The sequence below is a fragment of the Tympanuchus pallidicinctus genome, unplaced genomic scaffold, assembly GCF_026119805.1.
Source record: "Tympanuchus pallidicinctus isolate F22 unplaced genomic scaffold, pur_lepc_1.0 scaffold18, whole genome shotgun sequence".
NCBI classification, from domain to species: Eukaryota; Metazoa; Chordata; class Aves; order Galliformes; family Phasianidae; genus Tympanuchus; species Tympanuchus pallidicinctus.
The window spans coordinates 10072395-10091458 of NW_026294699.1; the positions used below are offsets into that span (position 1 = coordinate 10072395).

Below are 19064 nucleotides of genomic sequence, written 5' to 3' on the forward strand. Positions count from 1 at the left end.
CCGTAAGAAAACGCTCATTAATTCCACCGCAGCCAGGAACTTCTGGTCACTGAGCAGCTCAGAGCAGCTCCCTGCATGCGAGCGTCCACCGGGACAGCTGGCAGAACAGACCTGAGCGAGTCCAACCTTGCCTTATGGCCGGTGTTTGTTTGGGTTTGTTGTTTCGGGTTGGGGGAAGCTCATGTTCCTACATTCAGGCCAGGACACAAAGCTCTTCAGAGCCAGTTCACCTGTGACCAGCTTTTACCAGCTGCGACCTCTGGATCCCATCACCCTGCTGCTGCCACCAGCTCTCCCTGCTAACCAAACCCTGCACAGCACCTCCAGACAGCTCTACCCTTCAGCTCAACAAGTACCAGCACAAGCAGAAATCCTCAGGCCAAAAAGCCAGGACTTCACACATCCCCTGCTCCATCACTGCCCTCAATTCCATACACTCTCACCCCAGTACTCCCAAGTCCCCGCTGTCCCTTGACATCCAGCCACAGGTTCAGATTCCAACCACACTGCCTGAAGCAAAGCAGTACACTGCAAGCATACAATACCTGCCAAATTACAATGAAACTAATTAACACGTTTGTGATAGCCCCCAGAAACCGGGTGCTGGAAGGCTGTGCATTTTGCATTTTACAAGGCTGCTCAGCAGCAAGACGGGCCGAAATGTAACAGAGCCACAGCATTCAGGAAAAAGCAGCCTCTCCTTGCCTGCAGGTGCCCCAGCACAGGACAAGCAAAACAGATGCTGCTTCCTTACTGCCTGGAAGCCTGAATTCTGCTTATATTCCAAAGCAACATATAAGCATAAAATGATCAATTCACCTCTTGACTTCCTCAAATCATTCTGAAGTGAGGACATTTTGGAAGACAAGCGACTGTTATATAAACATTTTTAGAAAGCTCACACAAAACAAATCTTTATTCTTTGTCGCAGAAAATAAATACAGGTGCATATCTTCATATGCTTTATAGAAAAGCACTCCTACAAAATCACTTAACTGCATACAACAGTACAACCTTTTTGGCTTTTTAAATGCAAATATTATACAGTCACTTCATTTTATTATCTTTTAAAGCACTTGTAGCAAGCAGCTTTGGAAAAGGAATGCTTAGTTTCGAAGCCAAATTCTTGCTTCAAGTGTTTTGTGGTTTTTTTCCACCATGTATATAGTGCAACTAACCTATAAGCAACTAGAACAGTTTTCTGTAAAACGTTTCCCACCTCCCCCCCTCTCTCACCACTTTTCACCCCCCAAAAAAACTGCAAAGAAAAAAAAAACAGCTCTTAAAAAACTGTTCTACCTTGATACTTCAACCAAGAGAAAACAAAACGTGGCTCAATAGAAATATTAAGTAAGCATGATGCTTCACAGCTCGTTATCTTCTCACTTCCAGTTTGGCCCAAGGTGTTTATTTAAATTAGAAAGCTTTAATCATCCAGTCCAATATTTCTGAAAAGGTACGACATCGACTCCCCGTTGTGGATCCTGCGAATGGCTTCTGAGAGGATCATGCTGATATCCACAGTCTTGATTTTAGGGCACTGCAGTTTCTGGATTTCATGTGGAATCGTGTTTGTAACAACCACCTAAAGGAAGAGGACAAACTGGTCACATACAGCCCCTCCATCCTTTCCACCTGCCGTATCAGAACTGTGAAACTCCCTGTCCACCCTGCAGATCCTACTGAACCAGCCTGGCTGACAAAGGAACAGGATTTCACACTGCTGCCAGGATCAAAATCTCAGGGATATCAACGCACTGCTGTAGGACTCCTCAGAGCCACAGAGACCAGCTGCAGTGCTCCCCCTCATTTAATGCCAGCACTAAGTTCAAGAAGGAAGGTACAAAATTCCCCTCCAACATGTGGGAGGTAATTGTGCCAATACCGACAGCTCATCTCTTCACTCTCCTAGTTTCCCACTGCTACAGTTTCAGGATATAGAGATGCCACTTTTCTAGCATTCAAGACAAGAGTAATAAAGCCTAAACACAAGATTCTACCCAGATCAATTCTTAATGCCAGTATATGTTAAGAATCAAGTCAGGAAAAATTTGCTGACTTAAAAAAAAATCATCTGAGTAGAAATTCAGCATGCATGCTTACTTCATCAATTGCAGATTCTTCTATCAGCCTGGGAGCATCTGAAGACAGCAGGCCGTGTGTGGCCATTACGAAGATCTTGTAAGCCCCCCTCTCCTTGAGGGTCTCTGCTGCAGCAAGAAAGCTGTCAACATCATCTATAATGTCATCCTGTCAAACAAAGGGGACACTGAGCCACTGGAGCTCAGCACGTTCTCACACAGATCAACACAGTGACCTTTCACCTTTTCCAGATACAACATCCAAATGTTATCAGAAGCCCACCACCAAAGTTCAGTTACTAATGCAACAAAAACTGTACTTGCTGTCTGCAACTTTAACATATTGAATATGATTTATCCAAAGGCACAGCGTTTTACTCACCACGATGATAGCTATTCTTCCTCCTACATCTCCAACAACTGTGATGGGTGGTTTTTCCTTGGGAATCAGCACTGATTAACAGCAATGTTTTAGAGAAATAGAAAACAGAAAGGAAAAGAAGGTTTATACAATTTACATTAAGTGTAAAAACATCTGCCTTGCATCAATCACCACTGTTTTAGAGAGAAGCAACGTGACAAGTATTCCAACAGTGTTTCTGGAAATGCAAAAAAATATTTTTTAAGTCCAACCAAAAGCATGAATGACACGGGTACAGCGGCTTGCAGACACAAGCAGTTCCATCAGACCCAAGTTAGGTTTATGCAGTGAAGTTTTGCTGGTGCAGCTCCAGGTCACAGCCCATTCAGCACAGCTCCTCTGTCAAGCACACAACACTGACCCACACACACACACACACACAAAGCCAGGCCAGCTCAGCTTACAACTCCATGTCCCAGAACAAAATCCAACCACAACCAAGAGGCAGAAGAGCGCGGCCTCTGCGCCCTCCTGCCCCATGTGATGGCACAGATGTGACAGGCAGCACAGCACCAGAACCAGGGATCACAAAGACACCCAGTAGCAATCTTCTCTTCCCCTCATGTTCTCAGAAAGATTGCTGGTGGTCCAGCACTATCATCCCTGCCCCAAAACCACAGAAAGCAAGAGGTGAACACTTTCACACACAAACTTACTTACTGGGTATCTCCAAACTGGGATGAATAGCAGCTACGTTCTTGGCTGTGGGCGGTGAATGTCGACCATCCACCATGTCAGACTCAGCATCTTGAGCTTCCCCATGAATCACTGCAATTCCCAACCGTAAACGTTCAGCAAATGACTGGGCCCTGGAGAGGAAGGGTTAAAGAAAAATAATCATGTATATATAAGGTGCACACATTAAATCTAAAACAATTCACATGCAGACACGTCTAACCTACAAGTATTTTAATTTTATTTCTAAAGGTACAGAGGAAAAGCGAAATGATCCTAACATTGCAGGACAATAGAAGAAATCAGTTATCCCATGACATCTTATTTTCACTAGGCTTGTGAGAGGCAGAATAGCCTTGGAAGTGTCCATACAGGCTTTGCAAGCAACAGGTCAAATGCTGCAAAGGCAACAAATCTGATTGCTCCCTTCCATTTTGCCCAGTCAAAAAAAAAAACAAAACCAAAACCAAAAAACAAATGAAACTTTCTGGCCTTCAGCATTCTTGAGATCCTGTGCTTCAGCTGCTGACATGTAACCATCACCAAGAATATCTGGAATGCTTACGTTTAATGAAACACAAACAATTGTTCACCTGCTTCTTTTTAGCAAGACGTGGACTGAGGAAGGCAGCATCCCTGACCTTCTGACACACGGCCTTGGATATCCTACTGAAGAGGCATCAAACAATGATGCTGCCTAACAAACAGCTCTTGAAATTTAAACAGCAATCTACAAACTCACAACAAGTTCCCCCACCATGCAGTATTTTCTTGAATTCAGAATTTATGCAAAGAATACCAAGTCAGCTGAAGGAGTGGGAAAAGCAGAGAGGCAGCAAAATAGGAAATTTGCAGCCAGTGCCTGCATCCCAGCTGCCAGCAGCAAGGACAAACAAAGCAGGATTCGCCCTGCTGACCTCGCACTCCCAGCTCAGCGCCCCGCTGACACACTGAGCTGATCTGATCCCCCTCTGCTCAAAGTGACACCAGCAGATGCAAAGCCAAACGCCTTGTCCTAACCTCAGTACCTGGGACTTGTGGCCTGAATTACCTCCTTTACACTCAAGCCTTGTTTCACTATCCAAACAACTCAAAGTCCACAGAATAATTTGCTCACTGTGATGCTCTGCTAATTAAAAACGAAGACTTTTCTGCACTGCGGTTCTCGTAGTTTTCTTTTTCAAAAGGTTGGATGCATATAAATTATGATTCCAAACATTTATTTCAAGAGTTATGACTTAAAAGGCATAATCACATGAACGAATCAATCATTAAAAACCACAACGTTACACTGAAGTTCAAAACAACACTCAAATGATTTATTCATTTTCCACTGAACTCAGAAACTGCAGAAACATTCTGACTCCTTCAAGCAGAAGCTGTCACAAGAAGAACGTCACATTCATCCAGAGAATGTGTTCCTTCATTGGGATAAACCATTCAGCCATTCTTTTCTCAGTACAACAGGTCTCCTCAAGCACTGCTCTGAAATGCACCTGTGTAATGTGAGGAAACTGAACACACACAGCTCTGGGATCCTCTTCTGCACATCTGCGACTGACTGAGCTGCTAATGGTGTGACAAGCTACTTGCTGGCACATGCAGTTACCTGGCAAGAAAACGTTTCAACAAACATCTCTAGACCTAGGAGGCAATGCTGACACCAAAGAAATGAAATAAAGACAAGCATGTGAAAAATAACCATCAAAATCAAAACAAGTCATCTGAAAACTACTGCTGGGAAACAAAGATGCCAAAGGTCACTGCCCCAGCATACTTCTACAAATAAAACATCTCTGATTTATGATGTAAAACAACAAAAACCTTTTTTATGAAGACAATCAAAGAAGTCTTGGCTTAAGCCTAGGTAACTTCTCAGCAAATTACTGGTTTTACTACAGCAAAAATAGTATCTCTTAAATCAGCTCTTTGCCATCCTCCCCGAGTAGCATAACTGCAACAAGCTCAGGTACAGCAACCAGAAAGCTCCAGGAATTAATTCCAACTGCTTGGGCAACAGGAACTTCTCACATCAAACAGCCTCAGCCCAAACCCCACCATGCCAGATGGTGAGTGAGGATCTGATAACAAAGCTCTAAGCTGTGATCGTTAAGCAATTACTCCGGATTAACGGTGTTCTTCTTCCAGCCATTTTGCTTCACTCACAATAGGCAAACCGTGGTGTAAACACAGAAAAATAGGACTAAACAGCTTCTGAATACTAAGCACTGCATGGATTTACCATAGTGGTAAACACCACACATCTGACAGTTAAATGGCAGGGGGTGTGGGCTGCATCTTCTAATTGCTGCTCTTGTCTAGGTTCACCTGATCTGAAAAGCAAAATCACAACAGAGATTTCCTGCTCTAACAAGAGAGCAGATCTTACCCACCTCTTTGCAGACGCAGGTGATTTGGCCACAATTACAGCATTCCTGTAGTCTGGTATCTGTAGTAAATAACAGATAGCAATGTCTACTTTGTATCTTCAGACAGATTTAAACTCAGTAAGAATCAAAATTTCATTCTGCCAAAAGAATTTTAAACATTGAATGTTTTACCTAACATAAGAAAGCAACCTCGAGAATCCGCAGTGTGTGATGAGACTTCACGTCTCAGTAAGCCCAGCCATGAAGCAAATTCAGACTTTTAACTCACAATTCCACCTTTCATTCATATCAGGTTATACAGATTACACAAAAGCAACTGCCTTAGAGTAATATGCAGACTACAAAGGCAAATGTTAAAAAGCAGGAAACCATGAAAACTGAAGTTTCCCGTCCTATTTAAATTGTCTTGCAAATCCACACAGCAGCCTTTCAACACTTAAAACACAGTATTTCATCTTTCCTTCTTTGTGGAGTTGTTCTTCCAGTTACAGGGAAAAAAAAAGAAAAGAAAAAGAAAAAGAGACAGGCCTCTCCATCACATCACAGCAACTCCTCACACGTATCATCAACAGCTTCAAATTCTACAACATTCTGGTCCTGGAGCCACAGTTTATGTCCTCTCTGTAGGTCAGCGTGAGGACGCCGCTCCAGATGCTGACAGCAGCAAAGTGGGAAGACCAAGAAGTTTGGTTTTCATTTCAAGGTCTATGGGGACATGAGTCAGTCTTTACATGCACCATCCCTCCCAGGCTTGCTGCCTCACTGTCATACTGGCTTTTCTTCTCTGACACTCTCGCTTCATTTAGCCAGCATTTTAGTCCCCATCTCTCATCTCAGTCTCCTGTTTTCCCTTCCAAAGCTCCTTGTCAGACCAATCTTTCCTCGCCCAGTTTCAACCATTCCACTATCTACACTTCCAGTCCTTTCTCACCTCTTTTCCAACAGCACTTTGTGTTCCTCTCACTGCAGTCCTTCCTTGCAAACTCAGCATTATCCTGGGACAATCAGTCTGCCACAGAGCACAGCAGGCAAACAACCTGCCTGGTCCTGCAGCAGCTCAACACTCCACGGCCGCTCTCAGCTGCAACAACAAGTCCTACAGAACTGATCGGATCCCTGGAGAACCCCAGAGTTACAGACCTCAAGAGCTGCTAATGAATACCTGCAAACAGTTCTGCCAGAGCTGTCATTTGGTAAACTGGGGAATGGTACCCCGAAACAGAGTTTGTGGCCTCACTGTCAGATGCTAAATACCTCCAAAACATGGAAATATTTCTTTCTCCCAACCACAAGCAAGCTAAGTTCTTCCACAGCCTTATCCTCAGACACACAAACCACACCAGCCAAATATTTCCAAAAACATTCTATCTGAAAGAATTCTTTTTTTCCACGCTTACTGAAGTACTGAATTTTGGCGTGGACCCAACAACTGAAAACAAGGGCTTTGCAGAGGATGTGTCAGGAAACATTAATAATCCGCAGCGCTACCAACTCCACCTACAGCAGTGGGAATTCAGCATGTTCTGTCCTTTACAAATGCTAAGTCAAACAACAGCCTAGGAAGATGAACATGTTGGAAGGTACAGACAAGGCAGGGCCTGTCATTTGACATAATAAAGGCTTTGATCTTGTTCAAACATCATTGCCTCACTTTTCCCCTGCCGAATTACCGAATTTGTTCTCATCTCTTCAAAAATGAAGTCAGAAAGCCAGAAATGTCATCCAAGAGACAACAGAGCATCAACAGCTGCTGGTAACAAAGAGCTACATCACTCTGAGATTGGCAAATCACTCTAAGATTAACATGTATGCACAGGAAAGAAGGCAATAACTATAAATATTTGCTGGACATACAAAGGAAAACCACCAAATTATCTTCATTCCTCATGGATTTCACTGACTGGACTGACTTCATCCCAGAGCACCAAATAATTCCTTCACACCTGTGCATAAATCCCTGGCAGTGAACAGCCACAAGGCCTCATCCTCTGAGCTTTCAGTTCTATGCTTTGTAAGGGACCTTCACTCTTACCAATCCGGATTCTATCTCCTGCTGTTCAGTGCATCCCATCACAACTCCCACCTGAAACATTTTCCATGCTGTGCCATTCACGGTGCAGGAGATGCAGCAGCAGCAGCCAAGGTAAGCTTGAGAAGAATACTGAATTCTTTCTGAGCAACACCACAGGAATCTTTTACAAAGGGATAATAAATACAATTTGGCTAGAGAAACTACTCGCCAATATAAAACCCAGGTGATCACAGTGGTTCAGTCAACTTCTTCTAGCAAGTCATCTCTAACAAGCAGAGGAAGAAACAAAAACCAAAGTATATCTAAACAAAGTCCCCTCCACATCCACCTCAGCAGCGCTTTGTGGATGCTCCCTGGCTAGAAAGCAGCAGGAGGAACAGACTCAGCTGCAACAACTCCTTGTACATCATTCTGACAATCACCTATCAAAACGTGCTTAAAGACTAAACCACACCCTGACCTCCTCACCTACCATAGACAACAGGTTCGAGTAACATGCAGTGGCAAAACTTGTCTTCAATCCTTCTACTTGGTCTTTTACTTTCTTTTCTCTAACTTACACAGTGATTACAGTGCACAACTGTGGAAGAATGGTGAAATGGTGACATGAAGGATGGTGCCACAGCCAAGAGCCCAGAGTTTTGTTCCACAGCTTTCCCTCATGCTAGCAGTGCAGCACCAAACGATGGCTGGCACTCAGCTGGGAATTGAGCAAGAGAGTCTTAACAATCATGGTGGGTTTGTTTGTATTTGCATTTTTTTTTTAAATTCAGGCATCCATCTCTCTGCAAATGAAAAGGTGTGGCTTAAAAAGAAACAATTACTTTCTTCCAAATTTACAATTAGTCAAGACATAAAATGCATCTTATACCTACAATTATCAACTGCACAATTCGTACACTGTGCAGCACTTCTCAAAGCACTTTCTGAAAGTCACATCCACCTCAGAAGACAGAGCACTGGATGCACACAGCATCAAGTCACGCTCAAGCCCTGAGCAAACAGCAGGAGATTCCCCACAGAATAATCTGTCCTTATCTTCAGATCACGATGCACAGACTTCCATCATTTACATGGTAACCTACACAGTACTTTCACAATGCTACATGAGTTACACCTAACAAGCATTCCATCCTGTAAATGGCAAACAGGAGAGGAAAAGGACAACCAGAATAGGGAAATGCTCTTGTTTAAAAATATGAACATGTGTGAGAGATGGAACAGCAGCCTTACATGGATAATAAAATGCCAGTTCTTCATGAAATGAAATCTCGGTCCTCTGACGGGAGAAGAACCAACTTCACGATTCCTGCCCCAAAATGACCCTTCCTCCTTTCAAAATCTGTTTGAAGAATTAATCTTTTCACAGGAATTTGCTTCAAGAGTCTCAAGACGTGACAAAAAAAATTAAAGAAACAAAAGGCTGCAATAGAATGGCTTCCTCACCTCTTCTTGGATGTACTGCAGTAAAAATGGAGATGCTCTCAAGTTATCAACTGGAATATTGAAGAAGCCCTGTATTTCCTTCTGATGTAAATCCATGGTAATAAGATGAGTTAGTCCTTCAGAAACAAAATAAAATAGACATATGGACAAGCAGATGAAGAACATTACTTTTCTATTCAATTTAACAGGTTTTTTTCAAAACAAGCTCTGTGAGCTGCTCTGGTGCTAGAAGCACACAGCAGACAGCTGTGTCCCTTTCACACACAGGGGTTGCCATGCCTCAGACGCCTCAGAGCAACCTCCAGCAGTGGATCAGCAGTGCCACACTGAGGCAGCTGTGATCCTTCTCCGTTTGACACGTGACAACATGCAACCACAAAGCAGATGGATACAGAATGGATCTATGGCACACAGCATGAGCCTGGCACAGCAGACATCTGAGTTCTGAGCTCCTGAGAAATGGATCCAAATTCCACTCATTGCTACGTTTCTTCTTTCAAAATAAGAACCAGATCCCAGCGTTCACTGCTACTGCACGTCCTTCCCAGGGACAGTAGAGGAAAGCAGCAGAAAAGAAACTCTATTGAGGACTGACAACGAATAATCACGTTCTCCCACGTCAACTCAAATGTAAAGAGGAGACAAAGCACGTTCTCCACTAGGTAAAAGAGACAGGCTAGAAATGAGAAAGCACAACTGTTCGAGATTGAGGAAGGCAAAGAACAGCACTGTGAGGGAGACAGCATGACCTGAAGTGGCAGACCCATCTCACCTGCACAGCAGGATGCAGTGTGAGGTGGGTGCTGCACTTTTTTCCCTTAACTCCTCATTTGCAGCTCTCTCTCATTATGCTCTTCTATGTGATTTTAAACTTACAAAACCTGACATTACTTTTAATAAAAGTCTCAGCTTGCACACTGACCTCTTTCAATCTGAATGCTGAGCATAGGATCCCCCATTGCCCCGATTATTTCATAACAATCTCCATCCTTACCAGCTTTGCACATCATTGAAGCCAGTAATTTAGAAACAATGGAGCCCCTTTTTCTCATCTTGCACTGTTTGCTGTAGGGGAAGTAAGGAATCACTCCAATAATGCTTTTGGCACAGGATGTTTTACAGGCATACACCATGATCAGGAGTTCCATGATCGTAGTATTCACATCCCTGCAATGAGAAGCATCTGGTTTTGTATCCAGGAATAAAAATCCTGCAGCAGAATTAAAGGTAACACCTGCACACAGAGATTTCACTCCACTGTAGTAAGAGTGCTGTCAGAGATTCTTCAGAAAGAACCCAGTTGTGCACCTAAGGATGCAAGCACCCTGTACCTACCACTGTAATTCTTCACTGGATTTGTTTTTCACTTTTTGGGGCAACTCAGCAGTTTTTGCTATAGCACCCTTCAGGCTTTTAGGAATACAGAACAGTGTTGTAACAACTACACCACAACTCTGTTTTTTCTCATGGTTGAACTAAATCATTTTAGAGGTCTTCTCCAACCTTAATGATTCAATGAATCTATCCCTAACATTTATTGCTATTGTGTACAAAACAGATATATTTTTCAATACACACAGCTTAAATTTTAAAAGATGGCTTGCAATACATTTCCCTTTTGTTCAAGCCAACAACAGGCTAAATATACTGTAAGCACCGTCTGTTTTCTGCTCTAAGTGAGAAGATAGAGAGGGTCTCCCTGCAGATGGGAACCAGTCAGCAACTCAGACACCTCCTACTCCTGTAGCCACTAGAAATTTTTTTTTAAAAAGTCTTCACATGTGTAAAGTTCTTTTCAAAACAACAAAATGGTTTTCTGAATCACCAAACACACTGCCCAGGAAACGTTTCTGCTACTTGGAGAAGCCTGTAACGGCGCTGGAGCCACAGCACTGAAAAGGAAGGAATTCAGAGAACATGGTGAGCAGAAGAATGCACTTAGCAGAAGAACTCAGAGAGGCCACGGGGAAAGTTTCAATGATATTTTCACTGAAAGCGAAATTAATTGATGTCAGCCTATAATGAAGTCTTCTTTGTGCATGTATTAAAAATATACAATCTAACCTCATCATACTGTATCACACACATATGATGCAATGAGAAGTTAAAACAAAAGCATTCTTATGGACAGCCTACATCAAAATACAGAAGTGCCTTTAAACAGGTACTCACTTTGAAACTGTCTGGATGATAAACACATCCTTTCCTCTCACAGACTCCTGAATCTGTACTCTTGTTTCTGCCAAGAAGAGAACTATGTAAGACTTGCTGGAGCAAAATGCAACAGAAACAAGAAGAGGGTAGCCAAAATCTGCACGCTGTAGACAGGTAAGATTCCAGTTTTGCCAATTAAATGCTCACCTCTGTTTGGCTCTTGATAAACCTGAACCTTCCCCATCTCAACTCCTAATCGCCTGCAGGAAGAGAAAACAAACCAGAATATGAGAAAACGAAAGGTAAAACAAATGAAGAGCCCACAGTGCCATAGCTACTGAAAAGGCTGCATTTGAGGAGAAAAACAGGAAAAGAAAACCACAAGTCCTAAAATCAGCAACTGCAGTGGAAATCTCTTGATGCAGCCACACTGCAGGTTAAGCTAAACTCGTTTTCAAGTCAAGCTCAGAACAAGCAGTGGAATAAAAATACTGCTTCTTAAATTCTGTAACAAGTTCTCATTCTTATATATCTGCACGCATTACACACACGCTGCACTGTCTCTAAATCTACACAGTTGACAACATAAACATTCACAACACTCAAAGACCACTTCTAAAGCACTCTTTTCCAAAGAAAAACATCAATCTAAAGGGTATGGAAAAATACTAGTGAGCTCTATTCAATGAATAAAGAAAGATTAAAGCCTGCTGAGTTTATTCCATTTCAGTATCAGCACAGACCACAAGCAGAAAGCAGGATATGACAGGTACACATGCCCAAATCCTTCTCATGCACAACTCCCTTCTACATTCAGCTTTGGTACAAAAATCTCAGGAATAATCACATAACAAAAGAGAAAACCAGCCTTTACTAAAACAAGTCCCATCATAAAGACAGAGGTCCCACGCTGCCCTGCAGGCAGATATTACTTACTCAGCAATTCTCTTTGATAGTTCCATGCATGAAGAATTGGAATTAGCTGAAAACAGCACCAGTCCACCTTTCGTTATATTCATGATGGCCCCAGTTTCAGTTGATGGCACACAAAACATCAAACCTAAGTTGTCTTCCCACTCCTAAAAGACTGGAAGAGATCAAAGGCCTGGTAAATCCACATGTTAAAAATACAAAAAGAACAAATTTTCTCTTTTTAGACAATGAGTTTTTTGTAAGGCTCCGTTCTCCAACATTCTTAGTATTTACAACCACTGCAGTGGTTTGTGATCCACAGGCTAGCTCAGCATACCTAGAGATGTGGCAGAAAGAACGGGCCTTCCACTTGTCCTGTTTTCTCCTACCCCCAAGCTTCACATAACCTGCCAGCAAAATGTTTCACTGGAAGTCTCCAGAAGATCTCCCCTAGACAACTTCCTAATAGATGGGTTTTTTATTTGTTAGGGTTTTAAATGCTCTCCTTAGGCTATAATTTAGCAGCACAGATTCTCTTTTCCACAGCTCCCTTTCTAGAGCTAAGCAACACTGACTCTCAACATCACAACGCCACTCAGGTATCGGTCTGAGCTCACGAGAGCCCTGTGGGTCCTGGTCCTGTTTGGTCCAACAAAGTGAGAGTATACCAGAAATGCTTTTAGGCCTCAGAACATCAGCTGAAAGCATCTTTCTCTGGCATAACAGGAACAGCGTTGAGTCAATCTTCAATTGTTACTGCAAACCTCTACATGACAGTTTGAAGACAACTTTTATCTCCAGTTATGTTACCTTCCTTCCTGCACTGATTAGGAAAACCAAGAGTAATTAAGAATCAGGTGAAAGATGAGAGCTGTTTCACATTTATTGCTCAGCATGCACCTTAATCCACAACAAGGTACTGCCAATCACTACCAACAAGGAAGATTTTCACATAAACACAGGTCAAGGACATGTGGATGTACTGCAGCAGCAACAACTGCGTGGTGTAGGGAGAAGTCAGTTTTGTGAAGCAACACTGATGCATCAAACAAGAAAAGGATGCTGGGACGACAGCAAACTGACAACTTTATGTATTAGATGTGCATAGATGTGACTCCACAGGTGCCCATGGGACCACAGCCCTCCCTGGCTGCAGGTAGATGCATCTCCCAGGCCAGGTTGTAAGAAAACACACATTTCACGGTGCAGGCTGCTCCACCAGCTCCTACCCATCCTTCTGGGCAGGACGCAGCTACACCCGCATTACCTGATGAATACAACGATTCCTGGACGGGCTGCACACGATCCCATCGCTTTCCCTTTTACACCTCCACCAACTCAGCGCGTGCAATACGGAAAGCAACAGAGGCATTAACAGCTGTCTGGAATCACCGTTTCCAAACGCGATCGCCACGGGCTGGGGGCAGCCTGGGCCCTTCCCACGAGGGGATGCGGTTCTCCACAGCCCCAGAAAGACCTGGGCGGCGATCGATCCTCCCGGCTCGCTCAGAGGGCCGAGCCCCGCACCCACACTCCCTACCGCTCCGCATTCCCTCGGGGGAGCGGCCCGAGCGCCCCTCAGCCCCCGTCGCGCCACCAACCACACCCCCGCTCCTGCCTTCACCTGCGGGGCCGCCAACGAACCCCCCGGAAAGCGGCTCCCTCCCACACGGCCGCTGAGGGGAAACCTGTTTCTCGGGCGGCGGGGCGCTGTGCGGGGCAGGGTGTGGAAGGGGAACACGGAGCGTCCCTTGCTGAAAGCCTTACCTACCGGCTCCTGCCCTCCGGTCCCGGGAGAAGGCGACCCGGCCCGGAGGGATGGTGGGGAGGCAGAGGCAGCGCGAAGCTCAGCCCCTCCAGCGGTTATCCGCTCGCAAGATGGCGGCGCCGCGAGGGGGGGGGCGGGCGGAGGGTGCGCGAGGGGCGGGAGAGAGGCCACGCCCTGCCCCCCCCCCCCCCCCACAGCCCTTCCCGCCGAGGCCTCGCGCCGCTCTGAGGGGCGTCTCCGTCGGCGCCATTTTGCCCCCCTGCTGTGGGGGGGGGAGGGGGGATACTGAGGCACGGCCGAGGGGGGCCGATTTGGGGAGCGTGCCGTTAACGTGTCGTTTCACGTTTTCCCCGCTCGGATGTCACAGGGGTGGGCAGTGGTATCCGTCAGGGTTGTGGAAGCCTCCTCACAAAATCCGAGCTGTATGGCTGTATCCGACTGTACTGTGAAGTACGCTGCACAGTGCTAGGTTTTGTTATCCTGCCCAAATTCAGGAGGGTAAAGCAGACAGTCATGTTGTGGTACGTGGGTCAGAGTTCTATCCTTTGGAGTACAGGTACAGATCAGGTGCTTTTGACTGCACCTTCTCACAAAATAATTATTCCTGGGCTGCAACATACAGCGTGCATTGGAACAAGGCCTGTAGCACCGAGCAGAGACCTGTGTGCCATGAAAGACACAGAAAAGCTGCTCGTGCTGCTCACCCAATGCACAGAGACAACTTCAGATTTTGTACTTTGAAACTTCTTACAATGAAACTGCCACCGTGAGCTGCATTTTTTGCTTTAAGCGTTCACAAGCTTGCCTGCAGCTCACAATATGCGCTTCAACAGTTGTCTCCACTGCCAGCAGTCAGAGCAGGGCAGGACAGCAGTTGAACCTGCAGCAGCTGCCAGATGCTGAGCACTCGGCACGCAGCACTCCTCACAGAGCACAGACATCCGTCTGAAATGCATGAGACCTGTTTGTGTCCTCAGAGAGGCAGCGCTGCAGCGATTCCATGCGTGTCTGCAGGATCTCAGGTTGGAAAGTGTCATAAAATGGGCCCCGTGCCTCCTCACCACCCCCACCATTTCCAGTCTGCGTTCCTCTGCTTACAGGCTGCTGCTCCCGCTGTTGATTCAGGTTCCTTGACCTTTGCAGATTCCTTTTTGTTTTGCAGGGAAGGCGGCTTTGGGCCTTTTGTCAGCCTCTTCATAGAGCAGCAGAGACTTCTTAGCGTCAGTCCTCATCACAGGGTTTCACTGCAGGCTGATGGCAGAGCAGCCAGAAACAACACATGTTGAAGCGCTGACCCACAGTGCAATCAGCAGCCTTCCTCAGAGGCATTTTTCAATACCCTCAGGGCACACAGAATTTGCTGACTACTCGATTTGTCCTTCCCCAAATTCCTGACATTTACACAAGCAAACCACAGGACCAGGAACTAAAAAAAATTATGTCTTCTGATCCTTTTTCTTGGGCAACTGTCTGCGTTTCCTCAAAGAAAATCAGTTTCTTTCCTGCCTCTGTTTTCCTGGTCAGAGGATTACAAATGGAAGCCTCCAGTCCCAACGGAGAGGGATTTGTTAATATTACAATATGTTCTTCAAGTACTGAGAGTTTAACAGATTGCTTTCCCAAAACGAGCACCTGGTTTTTAATTTCATTTACAATGATCCAATTAGCAGTCATCTAAGGAATTCTGGAAAACTGTTACGTGTGACTGGAGCAGCTCAGGGAAATCTGTTGTTCTTAATCCAGATACAATTCTGTCAGGAAGAAGTGTGCCATAAAGTACGAATTTAAGAAGCCCACAGTTAGTCCAGCCAAGGTGAAGGGCGCTGCTCATCCAGCGCTTGGCCGGACGACAGCCTGCATCCATCACCTGAGAGACAACAAATGCTTGTGTCATCCTGTCTCCTAAGCTCCATCCATCACTGCTCTGCCAGGTTGCTGTTTCATATTGTTTGTTGTTGCTTTGTTTTTTTTTTTGTTTGTTTGTTTGTTTTTAAATTAAGGTGGACGTTAAAAATCTCCTGCCAATCTACTTGTTGGCAAGAGTTGTTGAGCTTGGCACACCAAAGAAATGTTTTGCTTTCATCCTGACACTGCCCTGTGAGTGTGTTTTGTCTCTCCCAGTAGTCTTACAAGGCACCTTGAAGAAATCTTCTGCCCCACATATCCTTCCAGAGCCTGCTGGGACACCTGCAGCATGTAGGAACCTTCACACTGAGCACCTCCACGCTCAGCACAGCCTCAAGGCTGCCACCTGCAGTCCCTACCTCAGGAGTGACCGTATCTGGTTTCTAGAAGACACCAACCTGGATACTGGCCAGCTAGCAAGGCAGAGCTCAAAGTAGCTATAGATTTCTGAATCTCCCCAGCGCATGGGAGTGATCTGGAAAATAGCATTCCCCACTTCTGGGAACTAAAGTGCCTTAAGAAAGGCCCCAGAGCAGAGCAGGCATCTTATCTACGTGAAGGGCTAAATAGACAGCACTCTCTTTTTGTTTAATCAAATATTAATGCTTAACTATGGCTTGACTGTCTGCAGGAAACAGGCACCAACTCATTCTATTATTGTAAAGTCCCTCCTAAATCGTAAGTATATCTATTTGGGGAAAAGAGGTATATAAAAAAAAAACAGAGGTTAGTTTGTTTCCCTTTCCTAATAGTACTGCGTGTTCCAGGTCAGTCTGAAATGATTAACAGATCTGCCACATCAGCCTTCAGCACAGGCATGGAGTATCTCCTATCAGCCTTCAAACAAAGAAACAACAGACTTGTTGGAATAGCCAGTGTTTAACAGGTCACTGCACAGAAAAATGTCTCAAGCTGGATGAAAGGGAGAGGATTTGAGCGAACGCTGTCCTGGAACAAGAACCAGCAGTAGTGTCTTCTGCTTTGTTTGCATATTGTCTTTGCTTGCTGCAATTGCATGCAGCAGTGTCCTGTAAAGTTTGTGTCACAGTCATAACTCTCTATTTACAGAAGTGGTTTGCCCTTCAGTTCTCCCTTAAACAAAAGCCACTGAACAATGAAGTGGCGTCATTGTAGGGAAGTTGAACAGCCACACAGTGCTAAACGCTCTATTTCACTGTCCTATCACTAGCTCCTAGTTTGTCTTGGCATTTACTGCATTACTGCACAAGGCTACGGCTCCTCTACACAGAGGAAGCGAGCACGCATCATGATCTGGGCAGGCTCTTCGTGAATATTCAGGAAAGGTTTGAACTAGGCATGGGTCACTGCACAGCGGCTTGCTAATGAAAGCAGAGCTCAGTAGGAAGAAGATCCTGTGCTTCACATACACAAATATGGGGGAGGGAGGGTGAGGGAAGGAAGGGGAAGGTAAAGAGACTGCCGACTTCCATCTCTGCCCAGAGCAGCTAGGCAGAAACTAGGAGAAGTGCAGGGAGGAACAGAGAGCAACCTGCAGGTGCACCCTGATCTCCCCCCAGCTTGGTGCAGAACAGGGCTGAGCCCAGAACAGCAGTAACACACAAACACCTGTGCAGGTTGGGATCCTTACCCAGCTGCAATTCCAAGAAATGATGGACCTCCATACACTGCCTTTAGCTTGACCTTATCTAACAAGCCCCTTCCCCAGGTTCAGGAGTGAGACACTTTAAAAGTTTTACTCACCAGGGAGATTTCACCGGAAGAAATGCAAAAGAACTAGTAGACTTCTCACAGGCTTTTATTGTTTCATTTAGGAGCATCTACTGAGAACTTCCTTCCCTGCTGAATCACTCTCCATCCATCTGCAGCCACCTTCCGCTGCTGGTACTTCCTCCTGTTCTTCCCTCCCTCTTTCCTCTTAACTGTTCTGAGCCCAGTTTTTTATTTGCATGCTCTCCTCCAGGTTCCAAGGATAGAGTACAATCTCTTCTTTAATGCTGCTCGGTTGGTTTGTCCCTGATAGCTCTGCAGTTTCTCCCACCTCCAGAGTAACCTGCTATACTCTCTCCTCCAAAGCAAAGCAGCCGCAGCTCTAGTTGAAATCCTGGCTTAAAATGCTTGCTAGAAAAACATAGAACTGCCAGGCATAGCAATAATCCACTGCTATCAAGGACTACACGCTGCAAGTCCCCCAGGCTTTAACTGCCTGAGATCTTTGTTAAATCCTTTTCTAAGATCCTGTCTTCCTTACAGAAGCTGCTGTGTCACAAAATCCAGCTGTACTATGGTGGTGCCCCAGCATAATGAAAATACCACGCTTACTTTTTCTTGTGCTAAAGAAAACACCACACCATCCAACCAGAAATGGACCACTGACCTGGTACCACTTAGCCTGGGATTCAGTCAGGATGGTCACAGTCATGTTGTTTTGGGATTTTGCCCATTCCATTTTCACTCACCTGAACTAGCCCCCCACCGGCACCAGGTAGCACGGTATCTCCTTCCCTTTCTCCCTTTGAGGACAGCTCTGAACAGTGCAGGGCGCGCTCAGAAGGCACAGGCTGTGGGCTTTCTGCCATGACAAAGCCTCTAGCCCGAATCGCCTGCCAAGCCTTTCTGAGCTCTGTCACTCTGAGATGTTTTGGTGATACCACATTCACCTCACCCACCTCCAAAGCATTAATGACCTCACCCAAATTCTCACACTGCCCTGCTACTTCATACCAAACACCCCAGCTACCAAAACTTGCTCGTTCTCAGCTTCCTCCACGCACAACTGAGCCCAGCACGCCCTAAGCAGCTCTGTCCATCCCAATCCTATTTGTAGGAATGGAGCTGTCAGCCTGCCCACAGAGCCGCCCTCCGCAGGGCCAATCAGGCCAAGGCCAGCAGGACAGCCGACCTGTGCCTTTCTCAACAACTGCAAATACCAGGGGTTCAGGCTGTTCCTGAAGCCCAGCACCACCCAACTGATCACATCTGAAAGAGCCTTGAGAGCAAAGCTGCGTCAGAGGGGGGCACAGGTGCCAAAAATGCTGCTTGACCCCTTAGGATTGTTTGCTTGTCTTTGGATTTTTTTCTTTATTCAAGTTTTTTTTTATTTACACACATGGCAAAAATGAATATCAGAGAGAATGAATAGCCTGCCTTCTAGTTAGCAATGAGGGACTACCGTAATTATTGTTGTAATAATGGAATAGCCTGAACACAAGCGAATTCAGTATGAGAGATTTATCTTGGAACCAGTCCCTGGGCAGCCTAACCGCACACGGTGTCGGCTTTATACAAAGGCTTGGGATCA

At 45.3% G+C, this 19064-nt stretch overlaps 1 protein-coding gene across 4 annotated transcripts; it reads right to left on the minus strand.

The window, feature by feature from the left end:
• Positions 1–886: 886 nt before the first annotated feature.
• On the minus strand, positions 887–18569 carry PRPSAP2 (phosphoribosyl pyrophosphate synthetase associated protein 2). Of its 4 annotated transcripts, none has more exons than XM_052679859.1 (11): positions 17507–18569; positions 12136–12286; positions 11407–11459; positions 11218–11284; positions 10040–10212; positions 9046–9161; positions 5571–5626; positions 3163–3311; positions 2464–2534; positions 2104–2250; positions 887–1585 (listed from the first exon to the last, which is right to left on the minus strand). In XM_052679859.1, the coding sequence occupies exons 2-11, from the start codon at positions 12252–12254 to the stop codon at positions 1427–1429; spliced, it is 1110 nt and encodes a 369-aa protein (XP_052535819.1). In that variant the 5' UTR covers positions 12255–12286; positions 17507–18569; the 3' UTR covers positions 887–1426. The 4 variants fall into 4 exon arrangements, with proteins under 4 accessions (XP_052535819.1, XP_052535817.1, XP_052535816.1 ...); XM_052679857.1 differs by lacking the exon at positions 17507–18569 and adding an exon at positions 13883–14025; XM_052679856.1 differs by lacking the exon at positions 17507–18569 and adding an exon at positions 13879–14020.
• Positions 18570–19064: the final 495 nt, after the last annotated feature.

Excerpts from the sequence above, each read along its gene's own strand:
- PRPSAP2 (XM_052679859.1), bottom strand. The coding sequence starts at position 12,254 with ATGTTTTGTGTGCCATCAACTGAAACTGGGGCCATCATGAATATAACG. Across the intron at positions 3,312-5,570 it reads TCACCTGCGTCTGCAAAGAG|GGCCCAGTCATTTGCTGAAC; the intron begins GTGGGTAAGATC and ends CTTCCTCTCCAG. Across the intron at positions 2,535-3,162 it reads TCCCAGTTTGGAGATACCCA|TGCTGATTCCCAAGGAAAAA; the intron begins GTAAGTAAGTTT and ends GCTGTTAATCAG.